At 40.0% G+C, this 26758-nt stretch overlaps 2 protein-coding genes across 3 annotated transcripts; one reads left to right on the plus strand and one right to left on the minus strand.

Annotated features, from left to right (window-relative positions):
- Nucleotides 1–371: 371 nt before the first annotated feature.
- On the plus strand, nucleotides 372–24729 carry si:dkeyp-97b10.3 (uncharacterized). 2 transcript variants are annotated; one of them, XM_023961696.2, is made up of 17 exons: nucleotides 372–792; nucleotides 4912–4943; nucleotides 7733–7765; nucleotides 7853–7951; nucleotides 9918–9947; nucleotides 10789–10824; nucleotides 11005–11046; nucleotides 11124–11170; nucleotides 11336–11388; nucleotides 11467–11693; nucleotides 11795–12048; nucleotides 17982–18107; nucleotides 18222–18357; nucleotides 20137–20184; nucleotides 20277–20351; nucleotides 20471–20758; nucleotides 23044–24729. In XM_023961696.2, exons 1-17 carry the CDS (start codon nucleotides 743–745, stop codon nucleotides 23064–23066), a joined length of 1599 nt encoding a protein of 532 aa, XP_023817464.1. In that variant the 5' UTR covers nucleotides 372–742; the 3' UTR covers nucleotides 23067–24729. The 2 variants fall into 2 exon arrangements, with proteins under 2 accessions (XP_023817464.1, XP_078785554.1); XM_078929428.1 differs by lacking the exons at nucleotides 372–792; nucleotides 4912–4943; nucleotides 7733–7765; nucleotides 7853–7951 and having other exon boundaries at nucleotides 9929–9947; nucleotides 10789–10881.
- A 243-nt stretch (nucleotides 24730–24972) lies between these two features.
- il12a (interleukin 12a) lies at nucleotides 24973–26494 on the minus strand. Its single transcript, XM_020708589.3, has 7 exons — nucleotides 26476–26494; nucleotides 26227–26369; nucleotides 26053–26142; nucleotides 25830–25871; nucleotides 25606–25749; nucleotides 25449–25490; nucleotides 24973–25303 (listed from the first exon to the last, which is right to left on the minus strand). Exons 1-7 carry the CDS (start codon nucleotides 26492–26494, stop codon nucleotides 25166–25168), a joined length of 618 nt encoding a protein of 205 aa, XP_020564248.2. The 3' UTR covers nucleotides 24973–25165.
- Between the last annotated feature and the right edge of the window lie 264 nt (nucleotides 26495–26758).

Consider the following 26758-nt stretch of genomic DNA (forward strand, 5'->3'; position numbering starts at 1 on the left):
ATGCAAAAAAGCATTTTGGTAACAGTAGCCATAGGTAGCAAATTTTCTGCAAGAAAAGTTACTTATCTTGTTTAAATTTTCTTTTAAAGCTATTTAAGCAGTTTCTTTTAAAATTAATTTGGGCTTTTTAGGGTGTTGATTCGATGTCATGTGTTCTTTAAGTCTTTAAAAAAGGTTTTTTTAACTAACACATAGTGAAAGAGGTCATATAGAGGTTCCTCCTCTCTACTGATTTAGCAAGTAGATTTAGTCAAATCTTTTTAATTAAATAGTTTGTTTCATCAGAGGGAGGGGTCGAGGAGGCGTCAATGGCAGCAAGGCGGGATACTGGACTCCGCCCCCAGAAAACAAGTCAATTCATGAGGAGCAATGATGCGCAGTGACACACTGCGCAGGAACGCTGATCTACAAAGCAGTTGTCCTGGAGAGGACCACGGATTAGTAACATTACCATAACGTGCAGATCTGCGGAGCCACATTCACTTGGGCGCCTAGCGCTGTTTTTAGAAGGAAACAATACAGCCGCGTGTTTTCTGCAAAAAGGCCTCCCTTTATCGTCTAATATGTAAAGATTATAGCAAGGAGTTTTAAGGTTTACTGCACTCCGCGCGTTCGTGTGATGATTTGTGTGATGTGCAATCACTAGTAGTATTGGCGCCTTTTCAGATGCTTGCAGTCGCACGCGCAGCCGCGGTGTCCAGCTGAAACTCTATAACGGGGTTCGGTTACACACCGGAGGAGGATGGTGGCGGAGATGGCGAGCTGCGGGGCTGCTTCCCACCTGGAAGACGGGTAATTTCTTTCTGCTTTATTTTTTTCCTCTGTGAGTGTTAAGACGATTGTGGTGTTCCGTCTTTTAAAAATTGAGCTGAAGGTGAAGACGCCAATACAGGAAGTGTTGTGTTTTTGTTCATGCTTCCTTTTCAAGCACAATATGAATTTACGCTTCCGTGTTTTAGACGTTTATCATACAGTAGATGCTAAACTAGTTCTCGTTCCTGCGTATCGTTCCGCGTTGCACGCGGCATTGTTTGTTGTTGCTTCTTACTTAGTGACTCACCCCCCCCCCCCCCCCCCAAAACAAGTCGTCGTCGAGTAGTAGTATTAATAAAAATAACGTTTTCTTTCAATAGATGTCTGTTTATTCTTTAGCAGGTGAGGTGATCCTCATGACTCACGCTCCTCTAAAGGAAAGTCCCCCACCGAACAATAAAACGCGCAGCCTTTCACTCTCAGTAGCACAAGTAAACAAAGCTGGAATAAAAACCAGACTGTAGGTCAATGCCTTTATATAAACATGTTTTAATGGAAAGCATTGGCTTTTTAAAAGCGTTTCTTTTTTCTTCCCTCTGGCTGTGTGGTTGCAGCTCAACTGACAGCTATTTATCGAAACCCAGACGTCCCCTATCTGTTCTGTGTGCATTAGAAACCAAAGGATGCATCAACAAGTTTATCTGTCAGCAGAAACAGAAGAAAACCCTTCAGAAGAATGGAAAGAGGCTGATTGAGAGAAAACACACAAACAGTGCATAACATTTCTCAATCCTTCCCGACTCATTTAGCTTAAACCATTTCTTTTCTTCTACTTCCATTCTTCAACAACAAGTACCTTAATCCTCATGAAAGGATGAGATCACAGACTCTTGTTGTTCACAAGTAAGAGTCAATGACTACTAATAATATAGCTTCGTTTTGGTAAAGGGTGAGATAATTGTAATGGAATAATGAAGGTCAACATGTCTGTTTAAGTAGGCTAGATGTAATCTGATAGGCTGGCGGTGTATTCCTATCAAACAGGATAGTACATATTAAGGCTAATGCATTGACAGTTGTCTTCGGCCACTTTGTTCCATTCATTCATCTTCTAATCCGTTTTTTTCCCTGTCGGGGTCAATGTTGTTAAAATTCTTCCATTGAGCCTCCAAAAAATCAAACAGCTTTGTGGAAGAAGCAGACGCTTGTTAAAGTCCCCCTCCAGTCATATTTCATCCCCATTGCTCTTTTAATTATGATTTTGCCATTTTTAGGCAAAATTAAAAATAAATAAAAAACCCTGCCGTTTTCTATAGTTTCTGCAGTGCGGCAGGAGTTCATCAGAAATACAGTTGTGCGTGAGACTGTTGGTATGCAGTGAGCCTTACCTCATTTCCCATGATCCTTTTCTTTACACTCTCTCGCCAGCTTACAGCCCCTCATAAGTCCAACCTAACATTACTGGTGCAAGAAAAATGACTTACAATATAAGAGCAATCCTGGCGTACAGTTTTGGTCCAGATGCCAGCCCAGTGAGGAAAACAAAGACGTTCATGGATCTATTTGTCTGCAAGTGGATGCATCAGTATTGTGTTTTTTTTAAACCCACATTTTCCCATTGTCTCAATAATAATAATAATAATAATAATATTAATAATAATAATAATAATAATAATAATGGATTGGATTTATCTGCACTTTTCCAGACGCTCAAAGTTCTTACAATGTGTCCATTATTGATTCACTCTTCATTCATGTAACTACTGTTGTAGCCACAGCTGCCCTGGGGCAGACTGACAGAGGCATAGCTGGCGCCTAAGGTCCCTTGATCATCACCGGGACATTCACATTCACACACCAGTGGAGTCCCACTGGAGGCAGGGAGGGTGAAGTGTCTTGTCCAAGGACACAACAGTCGACTGGGGGGGGAACGGGGATCGAACCTCCTATCCTCCTTTCATTGGCCACCTTGCTCAACCACCTGAGCCACTGCCGCCCAAACATGCTTTTGGAGTTGGGGTATGCCCTCAATGCGCCTCTTTTATGTGGCATGACAAGCACTTCACCCAGCTCCTTGAGAAAAAGCCCCCCGTGCATTGCTGACACCACCAACATAGGCATAGAGGGTGGCAACAGCCAGTATGTTGGACTAGAGAACCATGGGCCACATCTGTGTTACATGAATAGTTTCTTACCATTTGATCCAGTGTGTCCACACCTCATTTTGATTTGTTATAGTACTGGATCACTTCTGGTTTCTTCTTCTGACTGTTGTCATCCACTGCTTTGTTTTCATGCATGGTGCTCAAGAGGCACAAAAAACAAGATATTTTGAACATAAATGGAGGAATAAATGATTAAATGTAATTTATTTCAAAGTTATGTTATGTAAATACTGAGCCATATGAGAAATAACATAGAAAATGAATGTGGGTCATTTTGTACCCATGTTGCACATCAGAGGGGTAGTGATACAAAAAAAATTTTCTTTAAAAAGTAAGAAATGAAAAAATAAGATAATCATGGGTGATGGTCTAAAACAAGTTAATTGAGGAATACCTTGACTGTTGACTGATAATATTAATTTATTGCAAAGATATCAGATATTAAAAGTCAGCCAGGTCACTTTTGACCCATGTTGCGCATCAAAGGGTTAAGAAAACTGTCAAGCTGAGCGGAACCATAAGCAAAAAAAAAAAATTTTTTTTGTTCTTTCTCATCAGTGAATTAATTATTTTCTGCGTGGTAATGAAGTCTGCTGTAGTGAAAGAGATACTAAACCTGAAGTCATTAAAATGTACTAGAAGTGGGTTAGTAAAACTGCTTTGTGATAGTAGAAAATATGATGCTCCTCTATACACGAATGGTGTGTAACTCACAGAACCCGTACGGTGAGTTTGGTCTTTGAAAAGAAACATTAAGGATCATTGTAGTGTGCTGCGTTTAAAGGAAAAGAAGGTTACCTTGGCAACCAATGACCTCCATGGATGTCCTGGCGTGACTGTCTGGTAAATGTGTAGAAATGACAAAAGCATTTCCTGGACTGATGTGTGAAAACAAAGGAAAGCCAAGCTCTTTATCAGGATGAACAGGCTGCAGCTTCAAATCTCCTTACCATCTGAGAAACCAGATTTCCTGTCTTGTTACCGGTAGTTTTTTTTTTTATCAGACTCCAGTCTACTTAGTGGGAAAGAACCAGGAAGAGACCTACTTTTTGAAAGTGTTTTATTGTTGATGAACTTGTTCTTTTTGTGTTTCACTTTGAACTCTGGCTGATGGATGGCAGGCGTGCTGCTTCATGTCAAAGTCTGGACTTTACAGCTCGCTTTCAGCAGGTCTCTTCACAGATCATTCTACTGTTTCTTGTAGTAGAATTAAAATGGGAAATTAGAATTTCAGGACGGTGTTTCTTTAAATGCATTAACATCGGGAAGCAAAGAAACACAAAAAAGTAACTAAACATGGGTGTAGCTTTGTCTGATGGACAAGAATGTAAGAGTTTTATGTGTGAAAAAAAATGATCTAAAAATAGTTTTGCTGTTTCAAAATCACAAGATGTTTAAAGACAGTGGGAAAGTGGTAACATTCAGAAGAATTGAGGAGGTTGTCACAATAATAAGGAACAGTAAAACCCCCGAAGATGGAAAGGATAAAACAATAATTTTTGTTTTTCTGAAATGAAAGAAGTCAGTCAAACTCCCACCAAAGCTTGAGCTTTTAGATTTTTTTTAAAGCTGTTTTTTCACAATCAGCTGGATTTTACAACCAACACACAAACGATCATGCATCTATATATTGTGTTGTTTTTTTTCTCTCTTAAACATTGAATCTTTTGTGTGAAATTTGCCAAATATGATAAACTGTTGGCCTTTGATCAGCCTTGTTTTCCTGAGAGAAAAGCACGTTCTAAATGTTGCCTTTCCTGCACTGACATGACCGCTCGCATTGAGGAAAGTGTGGGTGGAAAAGTGCATCGGTCTTTACGAATGTGTGCCACCTTTACACGCACTTCCTGTTTTTCTCATGCTGTCAGAGCCATTTGTTTTTCATCAGTACACGTTACAAAAACTCCTGCAGCTGTGCTATAACTTGTATTTCTTTCATCCCTCCTTTCCTTTTTGTTTAAGTCTAAGTATAGTTTTTTTTTTCTCCTCACAGAGATGGAGACGTTCCCGCGCTGGAAAGCAAAGGTGTGCATTGATTCCTTTTTTTTTTTTTTTTTTTCTGATTGTTGCTCTCTGCTTTTGGGTGAGGTAGCATCCCGTGCTGTTGCTTCTTCTCTTTGGCCGTCCTGCTTTCCATCTGATTTGTGTGGCGGGGCAGTTTGTGCAGCAAACACACCGCCTCTTTCAGCCTCAGTGGTTCACAGCTTTTTCTTCAACAGAAACTCAGTTCACTCTAAATGAAAAAGACGCAAACTAAATCTATTGTGTTTTGATCACAAAATGAGCAGCACGGGCTGCAGTTACTCTTATTTGCCAAAATGTTTGAGCTTTACCGGTTTGGATGGAAACTATTGTATTTATCTATTTATTTGGTTGTTGTGGTGATGTACTTTGCACAAGTTGCCCAAGTATTTCCCATAGTCTCTCATGTTACACTTCAAGCGTGGGAATGCTGTGTACATGCAGGGGCTTCTCTGAAACCACAGTTGTAATTTGGGTGGCTGTGTAGCTCTGTGGGTGGAGCAGCTGTCTGCTCATCAGTTGTTGGTGCTAAATGATTAAATATTAAGGTTGTGTATCTTTCTATCTCATATGTGGCGATATGACACAGACCCTGCAACCTTTTGGCTCTGGAGCCACATGTGGCTCTTTAACCCCTCCGTTATGGCTCTCTGGTTAAAGAAAAATGCAGTTTTTAATTTGAAAAAGTACGGTTAAGTAGAAAGTAAGTCAGGAGTGCTGTAGAAAAAAACGAACTCAAGCATTCTTGACATTTTAACAGATTTTTGTGCGCCTTGCACCAGAGAAAAACTATTGGACGTCAGAAAGTACAACCAGGATGAGGACACAGGGCAGATTTTTTTGGTTTTTGAACAAATTTGAGGATTCCAAGTGCACCTTATGGATTGAAAAATACAATAAGGGTCACTTAATTAGCTCTGATTAAATTTTTGTTAGAATTACACATTTCTGGCTGAGGTGCACCACAAACGGTTAACTCAACTTAAAAAAAAAAATCCCATTACAGATCCAATGTGAGACAGGGGGCCTTTTATTTTGAAAGGATGTCATGTGAACCTCTATCAAAAGTTATAAACTATTTCATATTTTGAAAAAGGCTATTTTCTTTTCATATTTGTTTTTTTATTTCCAAAAAAAGCAACAATTTATTTATATTTATCATAATGGTAACATTAACATAAATACATGTAACAATAACATTACATAAATACATCTGAAGGGTGAAATACTACTTTGTGGCTCCTACCAAGTTGTAGTTGGTGAGAAACCAACCTGAGTGGCTCTTTATGTGTTGAAGGTTGCAGATCCTTGACCTACTGTATCTAGATCTTTATTATTTATTTGGCATCTAAAGCTGTAAATGAAATTGCCTTTCAATGGAGAAACGCATAAATCTGCCATTTCAGGTTTTTCATACTGTTTTGTTCTTTGTGGTTAAAAAGATGGTGTCATTAATGTATTCAGGTTTTGTTTGAAGTGCTGTGAAAAAAAAGGGTTGTGTAATGTTTAGTGCACACATTCCTCATTGTGGTTCAGCTTTGGCCAATTGTAGAAGCCAGCTTGTGATTGGATGTCTGTTTGTTTGCATCACATGTACACAAAAAGGCAAAGACATTAAAGACTCAACGGGAAGAGAAAACGACAAAAGTTTCTAGAAACTACTTATTATTTTCGACTTCTTGGATGTGTCAATAAGCTTTTATGCATTATGACCTACATGGTTTACTTTATTATTACAAAAAAGGAAGCTAAAGTTTGTTTTTTGCTCCAATTACTCTTCAAGGACTTTTCAAATCAAATCGAATAGTGCGTCATTTATTATATTTACTAAAAAAAATTAGTATAATTATTTTTTTAACAAATTGGCAAATGTTTCAACAGATCAAAAGGCTTTTTGCCATTTGTGGTGCTGCGAGATTTGACCAGCAGGGGGCAGTGGTCCCCCATCACCACCTCCAAAGCAGAGCACAGCTCTGTGTGGGTGCACACGCAGAGAAGCACATTTACAGAGATGGATGAAGATGATGTTGCAGGCGGATAGGCGATGGCAGCATCTGCTTGTTAGTTTAAGATAAAACTCTGCGGGCCCAAAAAGACGGCTCCATCCATTAACCAGCCCAGACACTCAGCCAGATGGCCCGGCCCATGGACTTCCAAAGCTGCAGGGAGGAAGAGGCTCCTCCGGATTCATATATTTGTGTAAAACGTGCCAAAGTGTTAGGGCATGCCACTCATCACAGGCTTCTTCAAACACTGCAGCTCCACTGTGAATGTAAATCTGCTTTGGTTCTTCAGCCGTACTAGGGTTTTTTTTCCCCCCACATTTTTCTTTCTTTCTATGACTGGTACAAAAACATTCGAGGAAGAAAAAAACCTAGAAATGAAGCAGAACTAGGTTTTTGAGGGGCGCGCACATCTTCTTTTCCTGTAACCTTGTAGACAGTGTGTCATGAGTCATAAAACAAACAAACAAGTGAAGTGTGAAAAGAAGTTCAGTTTCTGTGGGTTTCTTGCAAAACACTGCATTAAAAAAGCAATGTGAGGATTTCCCTCTCTTTAATGGTCATTTTTTAAAATAATTTGTGTTTACAATAACCTCTAAATATCTTCATTTAACGTAACCATTCAACTGTTGTGTTAGGGTTCATAAGCACAGCAGTAATGGTGTTAGATCGACTAAGAACACTATTTACTCTCCTTGAGTAATAGGAACGCACTTGGCTGTTCGTATGTCTTGTCAGTAGATTTTAGATGTGAAGTTTACTGCTCTCATATGTCAAACCGTTTTGCAGATAACCTGTCAGAGAGTGACAGCAACAGTTCAGGTGAGCACATTTACAAAGCAGGTAAATCCTTCTTTATTCCCGCGCTTGTTTCAGGTCGGGTCTCTGATATATGGATTTATTTAACAGACAACCATGGTACATCCACTGAGGACAGCTCAGAGGAAGACGACGAAGAGGAAGAGGAGGAGGAGGAGGGGGAAGAAGAAGAGGAGGAGGAGGGTTCTGGTGAGAGAATCTCCTTGACAGGCTTCATCACGACCCTTATTGTAAAGCAATAATTTGACATTAAAGGAAATTAAAAAACTGTGTTTTTTAAGGACATTTGAAACTAAGGCTTTTACTTCTGGAATAAGAAAACTCAGCTGTGATGACTCCAAGGCGTTTAAAACCAAACATGTGTCTGCTGTCAGTTGTTGGTTATTTATTTACTCGCAATCGGATGTCTGTTGTCTGTTGTGTCATACAAAAGTCAAAAAACCCAATTCAGCTTTAGCTTCTGGAGTTTTCATAATCAAGAGGGTCTCAAGTTTTAATAGATGGAAAATTGTAGATAAATGCAAGCTGTTAATCTTTGAGAGCTTTTACTTTTTCATTACATTTTCTAATGTTTATAAATTGATAACCTCCGTCATTGTGTTGATAAAGCAGATTGTAGCTTTTCTATAATTTATTTTTGGATTAAACAGGCACTGCCCACCTTTTTACCAAATTTCTTGGTTTCTAGAGATTCATAAAATATTGCCTTGTCCTCATTTATGCTGATAAACGGCAGTGATGTCTGGTTTTATTTTTTTAATTTTTTTTTCTTCTTCTGTAATTTAGAAACTTGTACACAAATAATGATTTAATGGTTTGTTTAATTTCCCACTCCAATCATCTTTAGTAAAGGCGTGCCCAGTGTTCCTTTTAAGTATGATAGTCGTTTTTAGGCAATATTAAAAAAAAAACCTGTTGTCTCTGCTGATATCCCATCATCCCTTAGTTTACACCCTCTCCCGCTAGCCTACAGAACTTGTTAAAAACTCCAAAAACTCGATTTTCATTGGAGTGGGTCTTTAATCATTTTTCACTTTTTCATTTCAAAAAAAGAAGAGCTTTGTTTATATCCTACTTAATTTATAATGTTGCATCTTGAAGTCCTTGAGAAGAACTTATGTAAAAATTCTCCTCTGTAGATGAATTTCAAAGATGCTCTCACTAGAAGGCATAAACCTTCAGATGTGCAACTACTATCCAGCAGCCACGCAGAGCCACAATCTTCCATGACTGCCTGCTAGCAGCTTTTCAGCCTGTCTGCTCTCACTGATCCAACTCTCCCAGTGCGACCCGAGAACCGTTTTAAGCGTTAAATCAAAGAAATACCGCTGTTGGCGTCATATTGATTCACGGCGCATTAAAAACAAACCTGCAGCTCTGCAGATCTCCATGCAGACACACAGCTGAGTCACAGCTGGATAGAAAGATTGGAAGAAAGATTCAAGCCTGTAAATAGAAGACAATTATTGTATAAAGAGCAGAGAGTTAGTTTTATTTTAGATTTGAAGGCGTTTATTTTTCCTTATCTAGCTCTTTAACCCTTGTGCTATCCTAGGCACTTTACCATTGGGAGTTGGGTCATCTAGACCCACTAGACAGTGCGTTAAACCTTTTTTCTTCAATGATTTGTGATCTTCACTGGTGTACATGGATTACATGAAATCCTCTTCACCTTTGTCATGGTAGGGAGAACACGTCAATGTAAGGGTGGGGTCATTGGAGAGCACAAGGGTTGATATAAACAACTGTCGTTCAAGAGTTTTCAGAGATATTCAGCGTTTTTTGAAAGCGCTTTGAAAGGAATGCTTTAACTTTTAGGTATTTAAAGCTACGTCACAGTTTCAGCCAATGAGACAAAATGGTATATCAAATTATTTGGTCTTTTTTTCCACTTTTAAATGTAAATTTTTGATTGTGTCTTGGTTGTAAAACTGCAGGTTTGCTGCATGTTCACTTATTGATGATCTAAATAGATTCAGTTTAAAGCAAAATTTAAACAGTTGCTTATCTCATCTGTCATCTGTCCTTAAGCTGCAATTTCATTGTTGTTTTTTTCTAACGAACAACAGTAGATTTAGTTTCATAGTCAAGAAATAGTTACAGACATTAATATTATTTCAATTTCTTGACTCTTTTCTTTTAACTTTTCTTTTAGGGCATGTAGAAGTGAATGGAGAAGAATCAGGTGAGAGTTTTGTGTATCCTATGTTAACCAGGTGTTTAAATAGAATTTAGAAAAGACAAAGGTCTCTTTTATTTCCACATCCTTTTGTAAAATTAAGAAATCCTTTATTCGTAAACTTTTATTTTCTTGGTGTTAAAGTCACAACTGAAAATAACTTGGGTTATTATGAAATAGAAATGCTTTTCTCTAACTTCATGCGGTTTTTACAGAATCCTCCCTCCCGACAGAACTTTTTAATTTGGTTCAGATTTATGGGCCTTTTCAATGCTGCCCTCAAATTTTTCTGTGGTATTGAGGCCGCTGCTTTCTGATGGTCCTGGACCAAACCAATCTGACTTTTTATGGGGGTTGAAGAAGTGGTTGGTGTTAATTTTTGTTTTGATACTGTGACATTTGGTGTTTTTCCATCTCTGGAACACAGAAACATCCCTTATCATAGTGCGACCCTATGCTTTTTGAAATTGAATTTTCTTCAGTTTCTTTTAAATTTCTTGGAGTGTCTGTTAAGTTGGGGGGGGTTGAAGGTCTGTTTTGTAAAATGTTACTTAAGTAAATGTCAATTTGGCTATCAAAGGTCCTTAAAACGATGCATTATTAGTTCAGTCTTCTAGAATAAAAACAGATTTTTGGAACTTCTGATTGAAAAAAAACAAAAAACAGAAAAAATGTACAGAGACTTCTTATACAGAAAAATCTTAATAATGACCTAACTTTGTTGTCAGACATTAAGACAATGTTTATTTCATATGCAATCTGTTGTTCAAATTCTCCAACTGAATTTCTGTAGGAGTGCTAGAACACAAAGATGATGGATTCAAAGTCTTATCCCTTTTCTCTACAGAAAACCAAAAGGCCAGTGCAGAGGAGTCTGGGAGCAGTAAGTTGTGTGGTGAAAACCGGTTGAGTTACCATGTCTAGGAGTTTTCGATGAAAGGTGGTCGCCTTAGGGAATCTGCATCTCAAAAATCATTCATGTATATGTGATGTTATCACACTTGAATACCTTTTTGGTTTAAAGAATACGTTGACTCTGAATTTAAGCCGTTTTGTCCTGCAGGAGCCGCAGATTCTCCTCAGACAGAGGCTCTGAATGGGAAAGGTGAGCATTTTTATGAACAAGTCTCAGTGATGGAGAACTGTTGATAAAGCATTTTCTGTTTTTATGTGTTGTTACAGAGGCCAGTTACAAGTTATACTGTGAAAAATGTAAAGCCATCCAGAAGGTGAGCTCACGACCATTTTACTTTGTGAAAAGTGCTTTTTAAAATCATTTTAGTCTTTTCATTTAGTAGTAAGTCTTTGAATTTTGCGGAAAGGCCTGAATAAGCTTCAAACGATTTATGAAAAAGGGCCAAACGAGTCAAAAAAACTGTATGTGCTTTTGACAGACCCATGGAAGCGAGCTTGTTACCCCCTGCAGGATCTCAAGGGGACGGCTGCAGTAAGTGTGACATAGCGTCTGTGCATCAGATCTATGCTGATGAATGCTCAGCATCGGTGACTCAGCGTTGTGTTTCAGGGTGCAGCTGGAAGCAGACGTCTCGTACGAGTGTTCCGCCACTGGCCTGGTTTTTGAAGCAACCGAGCCAGTCCTGGTGCGGTATTCCATCTTGTCGTGGTCCAAGTTTGCTGGGTTCCTGGGGAATTCCTGGAAATTTGCCGGACCCATCTTCAATGTGGAAACTGTGAAGAAAGACGCGAGTGTGCTCAAATCCATCCAGTTCCCTCACTGCGTCTGCCTGGCTCGTAAGTCCAACGAAGGGTCCTCAGATGTGTCTGTTTTCTCTCTTCAACTGACATTTCTAGTTTAAAAACAGCTGCATAAAGATTCTCTATTTTCCCCAAAGATCCAGAAAATGAGATGACCTTTGGCATCCTGCACGTAAAGGGAAACCGTCCACTCATTGAGCCAACTGTGGACCACTCGGGCAGCCATGTTAAGTGGAATGTGACGTCCCTGTCCCCTGTGGGTCCCATCATTCAGACTCCCCAGCCCGTGGACCGCCATGGGGTGGTTCTGGTTTACAAACAGCTTGGCAGCTCCTTGCACAACTACAGCTTCCACATCTACTTGGCCACAAACAGTGCGTCTGACATCAAGGTGAGAGCTAAAAGGCTGTGAATAATCTGTATCTGACTCTTCTTAAAATGTTATTTGAAACGCTTAAGTATCAAGATCCTGTTTTGTATATACAACAAGGTACTGGCACATTGGGCATTCAAGAACACACTAAACGCGGGTTCTTGAACGCACATTTAGCCCATGGTGTTTACAATGGACAAGCATTGGCTTCTTTTTCTACTGTTTACTAGCGCATGTCCACCACCTGCAGGTGTACATGGTGGATACAAAATGTTGAAGTGGTACAAACCTTGTGAATCTTGCTCCAGGCTTTTTCTTTCACAGCTCTATTCTTATATATTAAAGTCTTGGGGCCTCATTTATAAAACTTTGCGTAGGATTTGCGTCAGAAGTGGCGTACGGATGAAACATAGGACGTGCGTACGCACAGAAATATTCGGATTTATAAAACCGTGCGCACGCACATCCTACGCATCTTTCCCTTAATAAATCACAACCAATTCTAAATGCAGCGCAGCTTTTGCGGCTTCATGACACGCCTATAGTTGCCCATAAATAGTCCGTGACACGCCCACAAATTAATATTCATTGATTGCGAAACCATGGCACACAGAGAGGAAATGAAAAAAAAAACGTAACTTCACTCAATGTGAAGTAGAAGTTATCGTTGGCGAGGTGGAATAGAGGAGAAAAGTGTTGTTTGGAGGGCACAGTGTGGGCATTACTAATGCCAAAGCCACGTGAGTGGCAAACGCCGTAATGCTGTAGCCCAGTGCTTCTCAAATAGTGGGGCGCGCCCCCAGGGGGGGGCACGAAGCGATGCCAGGGGGGGCGCGCGGTGGTGGCGGTTTTAGGCACAGGTTTGTCCGGTGCGCAAATTTAACGTGGGGGCAGCGGTGACAGCGGCTCAGTGCTTGGAAAATAATCTGGTCCACTATTCGGTTCCTATTGTCTGTTCTGTCTGTCCGCGGCTGCGCGAGTGAGAACGAAAGGGGAGGGGTGGTGTGGGCCCTGTCTGCCAGGGGAATCGGGGCACGCGGACCACTGCTACCGCTGCCTGTTGCCCAAGATCACCGCTGCCCTTAGATTCCTAAGCTCATGCTAACAATGTCATTCTTTATGAACTATTGTAGACATTTTGATGACGTGTCTTTATTTTCCATCCATGTTTTCTTTGTCTGCCTGTGGTTTAGTTGGTGTCAGACAGACATAAAGACAGCAGGTAATGCAGGAAAACAGCTGCACTTTTATGAGATCAGAAATAAACAATCCGTCATTTAGAAAAAAAAAATCAGCACGTTTTTACCTATTTCTTCAGACTAAAAACGTTAAATATATTGGTGCTGCTGTGTTAATGTTTCAGATCAATTTAGATTTAATATTATTTATTGATTGAATTATTTTTTTCAGCATCAAATGGTTCAGTTGGTCAAAATGTTTCTAGTTTAAATAAGGAATGACAGATTTTTTTTTATTTCAGGTACTTTCAGCTTCTTTTCTGTTTTAGACTAGAACAGGGTTTCTGTGGCTAAATAAAGTTAATATTTGTTGAAAGTGGATTTATTTTGCTTTTTTCTTTTGTTAGTGTTAAAAGATACAATTTTAGGTATACAAATTTTATAGATACTGACCTGATGTATTGTCACCGCGCGAGTGTGTCTGTGTGTGTGTGTGTGTGTGGGGGGGGGGGGGGGTTATGGGGGGGGGGTCAGGGGGGGCGCGAAACATTTTCTTTTCCTAGGGGGGGCCTGGCAAAAAATAATTGAGAAGCACTGCTGTAGCCTGACAACCTCGGACCGTGGCCAAAATAAAGAAGGCATGGTCGGACATCAAAGTCGAGGCAAAAAAACGTCTGGCGCTGCATCGAGAGTGTGTCTGCCACGGGGGGGGGGGGGGGGGGGGGGGACTAGCGGCAAGAATTGGGGAATCCCTTAGTGGAGTGGTGACTGAGGCGCAGGGGGACGCCGACGCGCCAGATGCATCGGGTGACACACCCCCAAAAGCCCGCGGAGGTCGGAACCGGCTCATAAGCCACTCGTCCTCGTTTGCCAACAAGTCTTCTTGCTGTCTAAAGATGCGTTCACTCCGAATTCTTCCATTTGCCACATCTTCTAAGAGAGCAAGATCAGCCATTGTGCGTCATTACGCATTGTGATGGTGCATTTTATTTCCCTCCATTTAATTACATCTGACAAGCTGCAGATGTCGGTAATAATCGACGTGGAAAAGGGAAATTGATCAGCGCAAATGTAATTTCTTGTTGCTTTCTGAATGATTGAGACATACGCCATACATTGTTTTATCAAAAATACAACAAACTAAAGGCATATGCATGAATACCATAATTCCGTGGCTTATGAAGAAATGTTTTAATATGTAAACATCTTTCCCCAGTGGACAATTAATGCATCTCTCTCTCTCTATCTATCCATCTGTCTGTCTAATTGCACCTTTATCTGCTCCGCCAGACCGACACATTGACGGGAATGTCTGTTTTGTACGTTATTTCGTTCTGTTAAATATATTATTTATGAGGATGAATTGCACAACATGCCAATATTGCAGAACATATTTCACTTTTCTTTTTGCAAATATGTGTTCATTTGAATTTCTGTTGTAATTTTCGTTTGATTTTTTTGTTTGTTTCACTGCTGATGGATCAAACGGGTGTTCGTGTAGGCTGTTAATTGTAAGACTTGCTTTGTGAAGTCTTCATGTTATTTCTGAGAGGCAGTATCTTCATTTTCACTTTCACGTGTTTATTCCATCTGCCGACGGCGTCGCCGTTTCTCATTTCACCCGTTTTTGTGCGTACGCCTGGGTCAGAGCTTGCGCGAAGGACCGCACATTTTCCCGTCAAGTTTGCTTTTTATAAATCTCAATTATTGCGTAGAGAGTGGCGTACGCCTTCTTTTGTGCGTACGCAACGTTTATAAATGAGGCCCCAGGTGTCGAAAAATTCCGGCCAGACACAAACTACAATTATTAATTTCTCCTCCATGATTGATTTTTGAATGATTGTCCCTTCTGTGAGGTAAAAGGGACGTCATCTATACGTCACTACCAAATCCAAGTCCCTGATTGGTCAAAGTTTGACCTGGTTTAACATGCCATGTATATACAATAGGTAGGCGTTCTGTACGTAGAGCCCGAAAACGGTCTTAAACACTTGTGTAGCTACACGTCAACGTGATATTTTAGAACGTGGAAGCCTAAAACACGTTTACGTAAACTTTTCATTGGAACGCTGCTGGAACGTGTGTTTCTGAGGGCGATGAGAGCGAAGCTTCAGATGAGAGGCAGCCTCTTTCAAAATCACTCTTTAGTCTTTGAACACCGGAGCTGTCGTCAGCGACAGCAAACTAACACACGCTCCTTAAATTACCATAACTCTTAGACAGAATTAACGTAATTCCAACAGACTGAAATGGAGAAAAGCGTCTTTGCGCCGATATGTGCAATTTACTCAATGTGCCAGCATTAAAGGCTTTACTGCTGTAAAGTGCTTTTCTCTGTGGCAGAATCCATTAGTATTACGTTATTGGGTAAATGGTTGGAGAGTTGCGGTGGTCAACACTGGAGCTAAGGCTTTAATGCAAAAAGTTCATCTCTGACTGTGAATTACAATCCTCACAACTGACTTGCCCCATATTTCTGGGATGTAACGGTCACAGAGTTATCTTTATCTGCACTGACGCACACAAGAAAATTGCTAAGTTTGTAGATATGTCTGGTTTCTTCAACTTTAATTATAAAATCCACTAAACAAGAGCTAATGGCAGATTAAGCAGCTGGCTCTGCTGCTGGTCCTACAAACACACATTCCTTCATTCCAAAGGAAAAGAATTCCACTTTCCTAAACTATGGCATTTACTGTCAATGATCATTGCAACAATGAAATGATCTACCAAAAATACGTTTCCAGGAAAAAATTCTTGGGGATTTTCTCTCTAAATCTTTTATTATTGACTTTGTTTTTGTTGAATCTTAGACTAAAACAAAACATTCCACTCATGAGACCATTACCAATTTTGTCAGGACTTCAAAACTCCAGCAAAATACCTCGTCTTTGAAATAAAGTGTGAAAGTGAGAAGGGGTAAAAAAAAGACAAATCTTTCTTTCATTTTTAATTGCACTAACTTCCTCTTTTCCAGCCAGCAATCACTGCTATTACCGGGCCTGCGTGATGTGAATTATGATAGTAGCCAGTAGGTTCTGGAAGCAGATTAGCCCACATAGTTTTAAGGACAGCTTCAAGTTGGTGACTGTAAACCAGACAACTAGACAGAGTGACCCCTCCCCCTCACATTTCAAACAGAAAGTATTTGTTGGTTCCAAGAAGCCGAATTCCCATAGACTTCTATTGAGAAATAAACAGCTATTTCTCTGTCATTCTTTTGGTCAGAATCACCACTATTGCTCTGCTTACCTTTTTTTTAAAGTTCTTGTTAATCATTACTTTTTTTTCTTGATATTATTTCTATACTGCAAGTTATTTAAGTTATAAACTGACCAATCAGATGCCTCAATAAAAGAATGCTGTCTCACGTTGAACGTTTGAAGCGTTTGACAGATTCCAAAGACCCCACTATAAAGTAGTAGGGGTGTGGCCCTCCAACAAGCTCACTCCTGGTTGTCGAGAGTGGTTGCCATATGAACGTTGACTCAGAACGACTTGGACCATCGCTGCTTACTGACTTTTTCTGGTTCCAACATGGCAACATCCATATAGGAGAAAAATGGTGACTAAACTGACTTCATTTCATTGGAACTTCTCATATACAGTGATCCCTCGTTTATCGCGGGAGTTGCGTTCCAAAAATAACACGTGAAAAGTGAAATCCGTGAAGTAGTCAGCTTTTTTTAAAATTATTATTATTTTACAATGAAATACCGAACTATAGAATGAAACCAAAAATCAAAACATGTTTTAAAGCCCAAAATTTGTTTAAAACAATAATTTTAATATAGTAATACAAGGTTGGAAACATTGTCACTCGCGTATTTCCCAGTCTCCAGCTGTGCCTCTTCGTCCTGACTCCGCTCCGCTGTAGCTTCTGTTTCTACTGAAGGCGGAGGAGTCTTTCTCCGAGAGTAGAACATTGTTATGGGTAGTTGTTGGCGCTTTCTTTTTCTGAGCAAGAAGATTTTTATAAACGGATATGCCACCTTCGATTATGTTTGAGAACTGCAATGAACGACTCATCAAAGGGTCCCATTCTTGTGCCGTGCGCTGAAGTTCAGTGGCCATTCTCACTATGGTTGCTAAGCGACCAAGTGTCAGTCCGTCCTCCTCCTCTTTATCAACACGTGTGTCTTCTTCTTCCTCTTCTCCCTCATCCTGGCTTGGGGGCTTTGTCATCCCTGCCAGGTCTTCGTTTGTCAGTTGATGTGTTTGTGTATAGATTAGGGCATTAATTTCATCAGCAGTCATGTCATTAAAGCCGTCACCTCCAAGCTGTTTGGCTAGCTAGATTCACAGCCGTATCCACTGCGGTGTGATGGAGCTCATCAGGAGAGACTCCGGTTGCGTTTCGCACTGCCTCAGGCCACAGATTTTTCCAGCAGGCATTCAAAGTTTCAGTTTTCATCTCCTGAATGGCCCTCTGAATATTTTGTAAAAATATCCTCACTGCAAAAATAATCGGTGAAGCAGCGAAGCCGTGAAAGATGAAACGCGATATAGCTAGGGCTCACTTTATAGTCAATGCTGTAAACAGCTGAGATCACTCAGTCTGATAGCAGATGAGTGGGCTTTAAAGAAAGCAGCTGATCAGTCAATACTCAGCACAGGCTTCCTATAAACACAATAGTGAATTTTCCAATTTTTGTACCTTGAACTTTTCCACATCAGCTGACCTCGTGACTCATCCCTTCCTTAGTTTGGTCCTTCTTTTCCTGGCTTTGCCAACTGACTGACTTAACTCTCACCCATCTATGTGTGAATCAGGATATAGCCAAACAGGTGCGGGCTTGCAAAAATCGCTACATCAAGATAGATAAGCCCCCCACGTGTAAACTGGATGAAGGGACTTATCGCCTCCTGAGCGAGCCAGAAGGGGATATCAAACCTCAGGTGTGTCTTCTCATCCCACTCTTCTCCTTTGTTGTGACATGTTTCTGAGAAAACTCTGACTGCTTTAACTTTTGTTTAACTCCAGACATCCTTTTTTTTCTTTTCTTAATGCAGGAGTTGAACTTCACTCTCGCAGTGACCAAAATGAAGGGCTACTTTGAAGCTTTCTTTGAGCAGCCGCCTCCTTTTAAATTGTCCCTGATAGAAACGAACACAGAAGAGACTGTGTGGTCTGCGACCATCAGAGAAGGTACCAGCATCAGCATGATCAACCTGGTATTTCTAATTGGTCTCCCATCCAACCCTGCTGGGCTTCCAATGAGTGTGACTGTATACACAGAGGCAAGAAAATGGGCTGGGATCAGCTTTCTCTGCTCAGCATGCATATGTCCTTGTCGGTCAAACTGTAGTCTGTCAAAGCCTCTTCTGCTGCTTTGACAACACTTTTGTAAAAATGCACAGAAGACGACAGCTTGGAAAATGCCTTAAACATCAGTGACAGCAAGGCATGAATTTTCTTTTATCACTCGTGGTTTCTATAAGTTAAGCTGACAGAGAATAGGACAGAGCGGTCAAATGCTGTCTGTGGTTTCTTTCATTATTTATCAACAAACCACACTGCCATGCTCGATCCTGACTGATCTCTGAGTCTCAGCAGAGATGGATCTGGATGCTACTTGGAGACCAATTAGGAATGCCTAATGGGACACACCCCAGTGTTGTCCCAGTCTGGGTGGGCACTGTGGCGATGCTCCTATGGCCAGGCTGGCTCCTGGTATAAAGAGATTCCCAAATACTGTTCCAAATACTGTTTCCTCACAGCAGAGCCAAGCCTTACTTGTTTGTTTGTTTGCTTATTTATTTATTTTAAATTTTTATTTAAAGTTACATAGTCATTATTCTTTATACGTGGGGGCCATGGGTCATGTGTTTTAACGGAGGGGAGTGGGAAGGGTGAAGGGTGGGTTGGGCTTTTACTGTAATATTGTGTGTTTTCTGTTTTTATTGTTAAAGCGCTTCGAGCTGCGCAAAATGCATGAGAAGCTATTTTATAGATACAGTTTGATTGATTGATTGTTAAATTGTTGTAAATCAACTGTAAACTTGAGCATTTTTGGGTGGCTGCAACATTGAGTTTTGCTAGAAAGATTATTTTTACCATATTTTCCACACACCCGTCACTGAATGGTCTATTTATAACTTATTCATATAAAAGCCGCACAGAACTATAAGACACATTAAGCAACACTAAAGAGTCAGAGATATATCAGATAGTCTTTATTACCTGTCTTCATAGTAACTCTTGCTCTCTTACTGTGACTCCCCAACCTTGTTAGTAACGCATAAAAAAACATATCGTAGTCCGACTCCACATTGTCTTTTTGGAAAACGCTTTTTAATGCACCTTATAATGCGAAAATATGGTATTAGTATTTGTGATCCTACCCATGACAAAAATGACTAAACGGTTAAACTTGGCACCTTTGCAGAAATGTTGGATGTTTACTTTTTGTTCCTGTACAAATAAACTAATGCAGAAACATTTGGAAACGAGCAGTAGAGAGCAGCAACATAGGTAACAGTATATAATGTCATCTAAATATATATATGTCTATGGTAACAACTTGTATGATATTTCACAGTTGATGACCAAGACTCACAGTATCTAGTCCATGTGACCTGTACAAAAGAAGTGTGTAGATTCTCTCTGACCAAGTTTTCTTTAACCAAAAAAAAGACAAAAACACATCTGCCAAAACCAAACTAATTTAAAGCTGCTGTGCCCAACATTTTTCTTAACATCTGCAATTTAATTATCGGTGTATTTGAGTTACTTTTGTGCTTTCGGCATTTCATGTCAAATTCAGAATGTTTACTTAAGATTAAACGCAAAAAAGTTCCTAACCAAAACAACAAACCGGCTTTTTTCACACCATGTTATAGAAGGCTTTAGTCCATATATATATTCATTTTTGAAATGTCTAATTTTACTGTCATTGGCTTCATGTCAGCTGTTTTCTGCTCTCAGGTGATTGTGTCGACCACACTGATAAGAAGCCAAGGAAGCGGACAATCTGTATGTATCCCGTTTGCAGCCAGACTAACACTTTCCGTCATCCCTTTAGCTTAATCATGTTGACTGATGACGCTGTAATCTCCTTCTTTCAGCAGACAGAAAGAGGAGCAGCAGTCCATCAGAAGAAGAAGACAACTTTAAAAAACCTCGATGGGAGGATCATTCAGGTGACTTCTACTGTTTTTTTCTCTCTCAATTACTTGAGTGTTATTTTTTCTTGTGAAGGTTTGTCCAGCATTAGACTAAGACTAAAACTAAGCTCCTGATGGTGTTTCTGCTTCTCCAGATGGTGTTAAACCAGTGGTGACTCAGGACCAGAGCATGTCAGAGAGGCAGCTGCTGCTGGTGGCCAATCAGCTCGGGAAGGAGTGGAAACAGGTGGCCATCTTTCTTGACTGGACCTCTAAGGAGCTGGACAACATTCAGGCGGCGGAGAAAGACGTGGTGATGCAGAAGCATAAGATGCTGGTGGGGTGGAAGAACAGAAGAAGACCTGGAGAAGCTACAGCCTACCACCTGTGGGATAGCATTAAAGGCCTTGAATTACCAAATGAGGTTTATCAGATACTACGAGGTAAAGCACAACAAATTAACATAACCCTAAACGTGTTTAGAATCCATTCATGTTTAGTATTAAAGAGCTACAGGACCGCTGGACACAAGCATCAAGTGTTGAAAACCCAAACTTGCTGTAAATTCAGATAATCAGCTGGCATTGTTATTATTTTTTTATTGGCGGGTCACATGATGTTGCCTTGGTCAACTCAAGAAACCCCAAACCATGACACTGCCTTCCCATGGACAGCTGTATGTTTGGGGTTACGTCACACTGAAAGAGGAAGCTGAGAAAAGTTTCTCTTTGTTTTGAAATCTCTTTCATAGCTTCATTCCGGCCGGTTTCGTTTTCCTAGCCAATTTGAAAAAAGGTCCCTGAAAAACATGCCGCTGCTGCTGTGAGACAAACAAAGACGCTCAGGTTTGGGTCTTCTGCAGAATTTTCCCCAAAGACTGTAAAAACGGACGAATCCAGGTGTGACGTCACCCATAGAAAAGGCCTTACGTCCAGTTCTCGCGAAACCCGACCAAATCCCTCACCATTGCTTCTTGATACGGGTGCCGCCATGTTGAAACCAGTTGACAGGGATTGGTCCGAGTCGCTCTGAGTCATCGTATCTATGGCAACTACTGTCGCCAAACAGAAGTGACCTTATTGTGAGTCCCCACCTCTTTCCATGCCTCTACCTCTTGAACGCTGCGTTTCCACTGACTATAAAATTGGCAAAATAGGATTTGTGATACTAAGTTCGCCTAATGGAAAAAAAACTCATTTATCGTAAAAAGGTTTTTGCGCTTGAAGGATGGGGGTTTTGAGGCGTATTGAAATGAACGTATTTTGCAAAACTGCAAAGGAAACACTTATATGGAATTAAATGAGTCAATTGACCAACAACTCTGCACAGGTAGACAGTTTGCATCCATTTCTTAACCCGCTCATGCCGCATGGTAGCCGGAGCCCGTCCCGGCTACTGTTGAAGGAGGGATACAGCCCGGACAGGGCGCCAGCCTGCGGTCGCTCCACTGGATCCCGGCTGTTGTTTTTTAAAACGCTTTTCAAAGAATTGCAACAACAAACACGACGGAAAAGGCCTTCACAGATGGCATGGATGAAGTCTGCTGCCATTGGCTACCCAAAATCTGTCAATCAAACGCTTCAAACGTTCAACTTCAGACCCACGTGCTTTTAATGAATCTGAGTGGAATTACTTGAATTTAATTTGCGATAAAGAAAAAATTTCCTTAAAAAAATAGTATTAGAAAGAAGATGTAAAGAAGAAGGCAGCAGATCAAGAATGGTTATGAGAAATCAAAGGACTGAGTAATAATTGTCTCTAGAAGTCTATGGGACTTTGGCTTCTTGAAACAATCAGGTACTTCCTGTTTGGGAACACGAGAGGGGAGGGAGCTGTCCATTGTTTTTAAACTCTATAATTTTCCCTCATGGCCAAAAAGTTTAGTTTTAGTCTCGTCCAAACAAACTGCCTTCTTTTATTTGTCCCGGGACACTCCTGGACTCTTTCTGGTCAACTCCAAACATGTTTTCTGCTTTGAAGAAATGAATAACCAGAAGCTTTGTTCTAACCACTTTTCCATAAAATGTAAAGGAAAAGAAGAGCAAATGAAACCCTTTTCATGTACAGCTTCTTCATCACGTCCGACTCATTCTTAACGCATGTCAAGTCGTTTGGTCATATGTCGAAAATCCATCCGCTGCTTTCCTAAAGTGGCTACAACGACCGCTAAATGAACGGGCCACAGTTGGCAAAGAATAAAAAAATTAAACATATTTGGAAAGCTTCATTTCGCAAAAAAGAGCCAGAAGAAAACCATTTGACTTCAAAATAAAATAAAGCTTGATTTAAGAACACCAGGAGTCTTTACTCCAAATATGGACCTATTGAGGTAGTTCAGCGACCGTTTTTTCATTTTTTTCATTTATTAGTTGCACCTTAAAAATCAGATGAGGCTGAAATTAGCATCCGATTATTTTTCTTTTTTTTTTTGCTTCCACTTGGGCAGTTATAGGTTAATGGAAAATCTAAATCACATTATACTGGTTCCTACTCAAATCTAGTTTGTAACGTTTAAGCCAGCTGCAGATATTTTACAGAGGATAAGATAAACGTTTCCTTCAAAAGTTAAGGGAAACTGGAGGCAAAAAAACAAAAACAAATCGGATACCAACTTAGCCTCGCTCAGGCTGGTTGTCTGACATTAAAGCGGTCCGTGGCATGAAAGAGATTTACTGCAGAGGCTTAAGGCGAGTGCGGTAATGGCATCTTCTCTTCTTGTCTGTTTCAGGTATGGACAGCCGAATAAGATAGCGAAAGCCTATAAACTCCATGAACTGCTGCTTAACCTCAGGAGTGCTGCAAAGCAGAGCCCACCTGTGGACCAAACATCCTTTTTTCTCTTTAGGTTGGACTTTTTACACATGAATGAATGAATGAATGAATGAATGAATGAATGAATGAATGAATGAATGAATGAATGAATGAAGAGTTTTCAGGGGAAAAAACCAACTGACTTTACTTTGACGTGGCATTTTTCATTCCGATCATGTTAGAGTGAGGTATTTTGTTTCTGTAATGACTACAGAATAGGGACATATGTGTGACGGTACCTTTGTGTAACCAGGTTAGAAGCGTGACCTTCTGGAAGTCAGAGGTCATTTGAAATAATCGGTAGCTAATAATGTAGCCCTCCTGCAACAGGAAAGGTTTGTAAGAATCCAATCAGGGAATATCATTTTGCTTTCAGATTTTGGCAAAGTTTTAGTAAAACAAAACAAAAAGATGTTTATGTGATAATTTTTCTAAAATAGACTGAATTGTAGCACTATTTTATGTCTGAACTTTTGGTCTATTTGTACAAATATTAATGGTGCACATCTCGTTATATAGAAATCCTTTTTTACGTCTGTAGATTATTTTTTTAAACTGTCTTTTGTGCGTACGAGTATGTTGTTTAATACTTTTGTTAAAGATGATTAAGCTTCAAAAGGTTTAAATTAGGGGTTTTCATGTTTTGACTTGAATCAGGAAGTGTTTCCTGCTCCTGCCATCACTAAAATGCACACCTTAGGTTTGTAAACTATAATGATGTATATTATAGAGTAAAATGAAAATACATTCGATTTTGTATTTAATCTTCACTAATACTGGAAATTGTCCAGTTTTCCAATAAGCTTTTATATCTTTAAAACAAACTAAGTTGTCAATACTGGAAAAAACTCAGTACTTTTCTAAAACCACTAACACAAAAAAGCATTAGAAAAAAAAGAATGTGTAGTTTGGGATCTTCCAAGCAAATATATTCTGAAAGATCTGGCTCAAGGAGAATTCTTTTTTTTTGTCAGAGTAAAAAATTTTCTAGTGTTCTTAAAGCAGCAAAGAAAAACCAAATGAAGGCTTCTTTAAAAAAAACATTAATTTGAGTTAAAACCCTACCAAAAGGAAGTTTGAACTCTGCAGAAAATTAATCAAAATGTTTAAAAACAAAGCTCTAGCGGAAGCTGGCATTGAACGTTTTTTACTCTGAGGTGAATCTCAGTTTTCCGCCATTCTCTGTGAACCTTTTACTCTCCATTTTTTATATTTAATATCCTAATTTCCCATTTTGTGCAGTCTAGCTAATTTTGTGCCTTTTTTATGGTTCCCTTTAAAAAAAAACATGCATGCAGAATCAATTTGGCATTATCGTTTTACAATATAAGAAAGAATTCAGGGAAAAGGGTCCACTCACAGGTTGCTATGAACCTTTTTGCATCATCTTGAATGTTTTCCTCTAGTATTTCACATGATACTTTTTTTTATTTTTCTGTATTTTATTCCTTTTTTTTCTCATCCTGTGGTGCTACAACCTTACTTGTCCTAGCTATTCTCAAACGGGTCGGTTGTGTGTAGCATTGTTTATAAGTTGTTCAACTGTACCGCTTGATTCCAATTCGCCTTTTCCCGGAAAAAAATAAACATTTCTGCAATGAAACCAGTTTTTGCACTGTGTTTAATACAAACGCATCGTTCTGAACATTCGAACAACATTACAGTCCAATTAGTATAATTGGATTTCCATCAAGTTTTCCCAAAAGAAAACAAAACTTTAGGTCACAAAAACAAATGTTTTCATGATAGACAGTAAAAAAAAAAAAACATTGCATGCCATCCAATAAATACATTCATAAATAGATTTTAAATAAATAAATAATACTGTCAAGCAACTATTTGAATACATTCATCCACACTTGTCTGTCAGCTGAAGATCTGACAGAGCAGCAGACACTTTTGCAGCTCGGTTGGTGCAAAGCACCACACGGAGTAGTTGTGATGGTAGTGAATTATTGTTACGGCTTAGTAAATTTGGGGAGTGGAGCGATTGCAGTGCTGATTGGATCGATGGCTTTGTTCTGGAGGCTTTGAGGCATTTACTTCCTGTGGTCTCCAGAGGAGATGTAGCCCAGAGCTCGATTGATGGTGATGGAACGCACGTGGAGGCCTTTCATCATCTTGCACATCTTCTGCCGGTTTCTGAAAGAGGTGTTTGGCCACAGATTCTTAGAATCCTGTGGAGAAAAGGAACAAAAAAAGGTAAATTTTACAATAAAAAGTCCCAATTTGAAAAAACAAAACAAAAAAACTAATCTTTCCAGGAATTATGAGAAATTGTTTTAGGGACTCAAAGTTGAAACAAAAGAATAAGAAAACTACCTCCAAGGAGTTGATCTCCCCATTCGCTGTCAGGGAACAATCCTGGACAATCCAAAGAAGATTTAGTCAGCCAACTTCCATATTTTCTTTCCGAAAACATTCTCTAAACACTACTGCTTTCACTCTCAGTATCTATGAGTGAGCCAAACAAACTCACCCTCCTCAGGTTCTGTATTATTGTCAGAGTGTGGTTTAAAGGAGGAATCTCAATCTCGGGTCGGGAGAGGTCAGATTTGAGGTAGGACTGCATAGCTGCATCATAGTAGGCCAGGTCTTTCATGATGTTCCTCATGCATTCGCTCTGTGGGGACAAACAAAACACAGACATCAGGGCTGGCTTGATTTTTTGGGAAGAAACCACTTCCACTAACAAGAGCTTACCTCACTGAAAGATGAATTTCTTTGCACACTGCAGCTGGAACTCTGCATGAAAGGACAAGTTTGAAGTTATTTTCTTTCTGAAGATAAAAACAAATATTTGCCTCCAGTTTCCTAAATTTGGAATGGATTCCTTCATTTGACATACTGGAAAAAAACTAATTTTACGTTCAATTTATTTGACATTTTCAGATAAATAAATTAAAAAAAGATGAAAAATAGTCACCTCGGTGGGATTGGGTGCGCAGGCGTAGATCGTTTCTGCGCTCCTCAGCGTCACGTCACTGAATGGGATCATTCCATGACATAAGTCATCCTGTGATGTAAAAAAAAAATCATTTTTTCTTAGTGAGATTGTGTCCAAACCAGTCAGTCTGCGGTGTGACTATTGATCACTTACGATGAAGTTGCCCCTGGTACTGTTCAGAAGGTCCTTAAAGAGCGCGCCGCACTGCTGGAAGCTGCCTGCGCCGGGAGCGCGCACTGGCACCGCCGAGGATGTGCGCCAGCTCCAGGTGAGCAGCAGCGCGCAGCTGATGAAGTCTGCAGGACAGAAGAGACGTGCGTCGTTTTACGCAAACTCACTCACAGGCTGCAGGGGAAACCAAAACAAACACGCGGATCTATCTCTGCGGAGTCTCTTACTTACAGGTGAGAAACTTCGCCATGGATCTGCGTGGATAATTAAGAAAGCTGTGAATATCTGGTGAAGCAGCAGCAGCACTTATATGCCAACTGTCCTCATATCTAAGGGATTTATAGTCGCTACCTCCGGGGGGTTCCCTCACAGATCTTAGAGGAGCCCAAGCAAAAAGAAAACTAAAACGTCATGTGTATTTTCCGCCAAAACACAGAAACAAGGAAGTGGAAAACTGTTTCAATACGTGGTTAGCCTACAATTTTTAGGTGATGTAATTCATTTGATTTTTGGG

The sequence above is a fragment of the Oryzias latipes genome, chromosome 13 (genome assembly GCF_053564925.1).
Source record: "Oryzias latipes strain Hd-rR chromosome 13, Olatipes_Hd-rR_3.1".
Lineage (NCBI taxonomy): Eukaryota > Metazoa > Chordata > Actinopteri > Beloniformes > Adrianichthyidae > Oryzias > Oryzias latipes.

Excerpts from the sequence above, each read along its gene's own strand:
- si:dkeyp-97b10.3 (XM_023961696.2), top strand. The coding sequence starts at position 743 with ATGGTGGCGGAGATGGCGAGCTGCGGGGCTGCTTCCCACCTGGAAGAC. Across the intron at positions 7,766-7,852 it reads GAGTGACAGCAACAGTTCAG|ACAACCATGGTACATCCACT; the intron begins GTGAGCACATTT and ends TTTATTTAACAG. Across the intron at positions 20,185-20,276 it reads GCCAAGGAAGCGGACAATCT|CAGACAGAAAGAGGAGCAGC; the intron begins GTATGTATCCCG and ends TCCTTCTTTCAG.
- il12a (XM_020708589.3), bottom strand. Across the intron at positions 25,872-26,052 it reads GCGCACCCAATCCCACCGAG|AGTTCCAGCTGCAGTGTGCA; the intron begins GTGACTATTTTT and ends CCTTTCATGCAG. Across the intron at positions 25,750-25,829 it reads GAAATTCATCTTTCAGTGAG|AGCGAATGCATGAGGAACAT; the intron begins GTAAGCTCTTGT and ends TTGTCCCCACAG.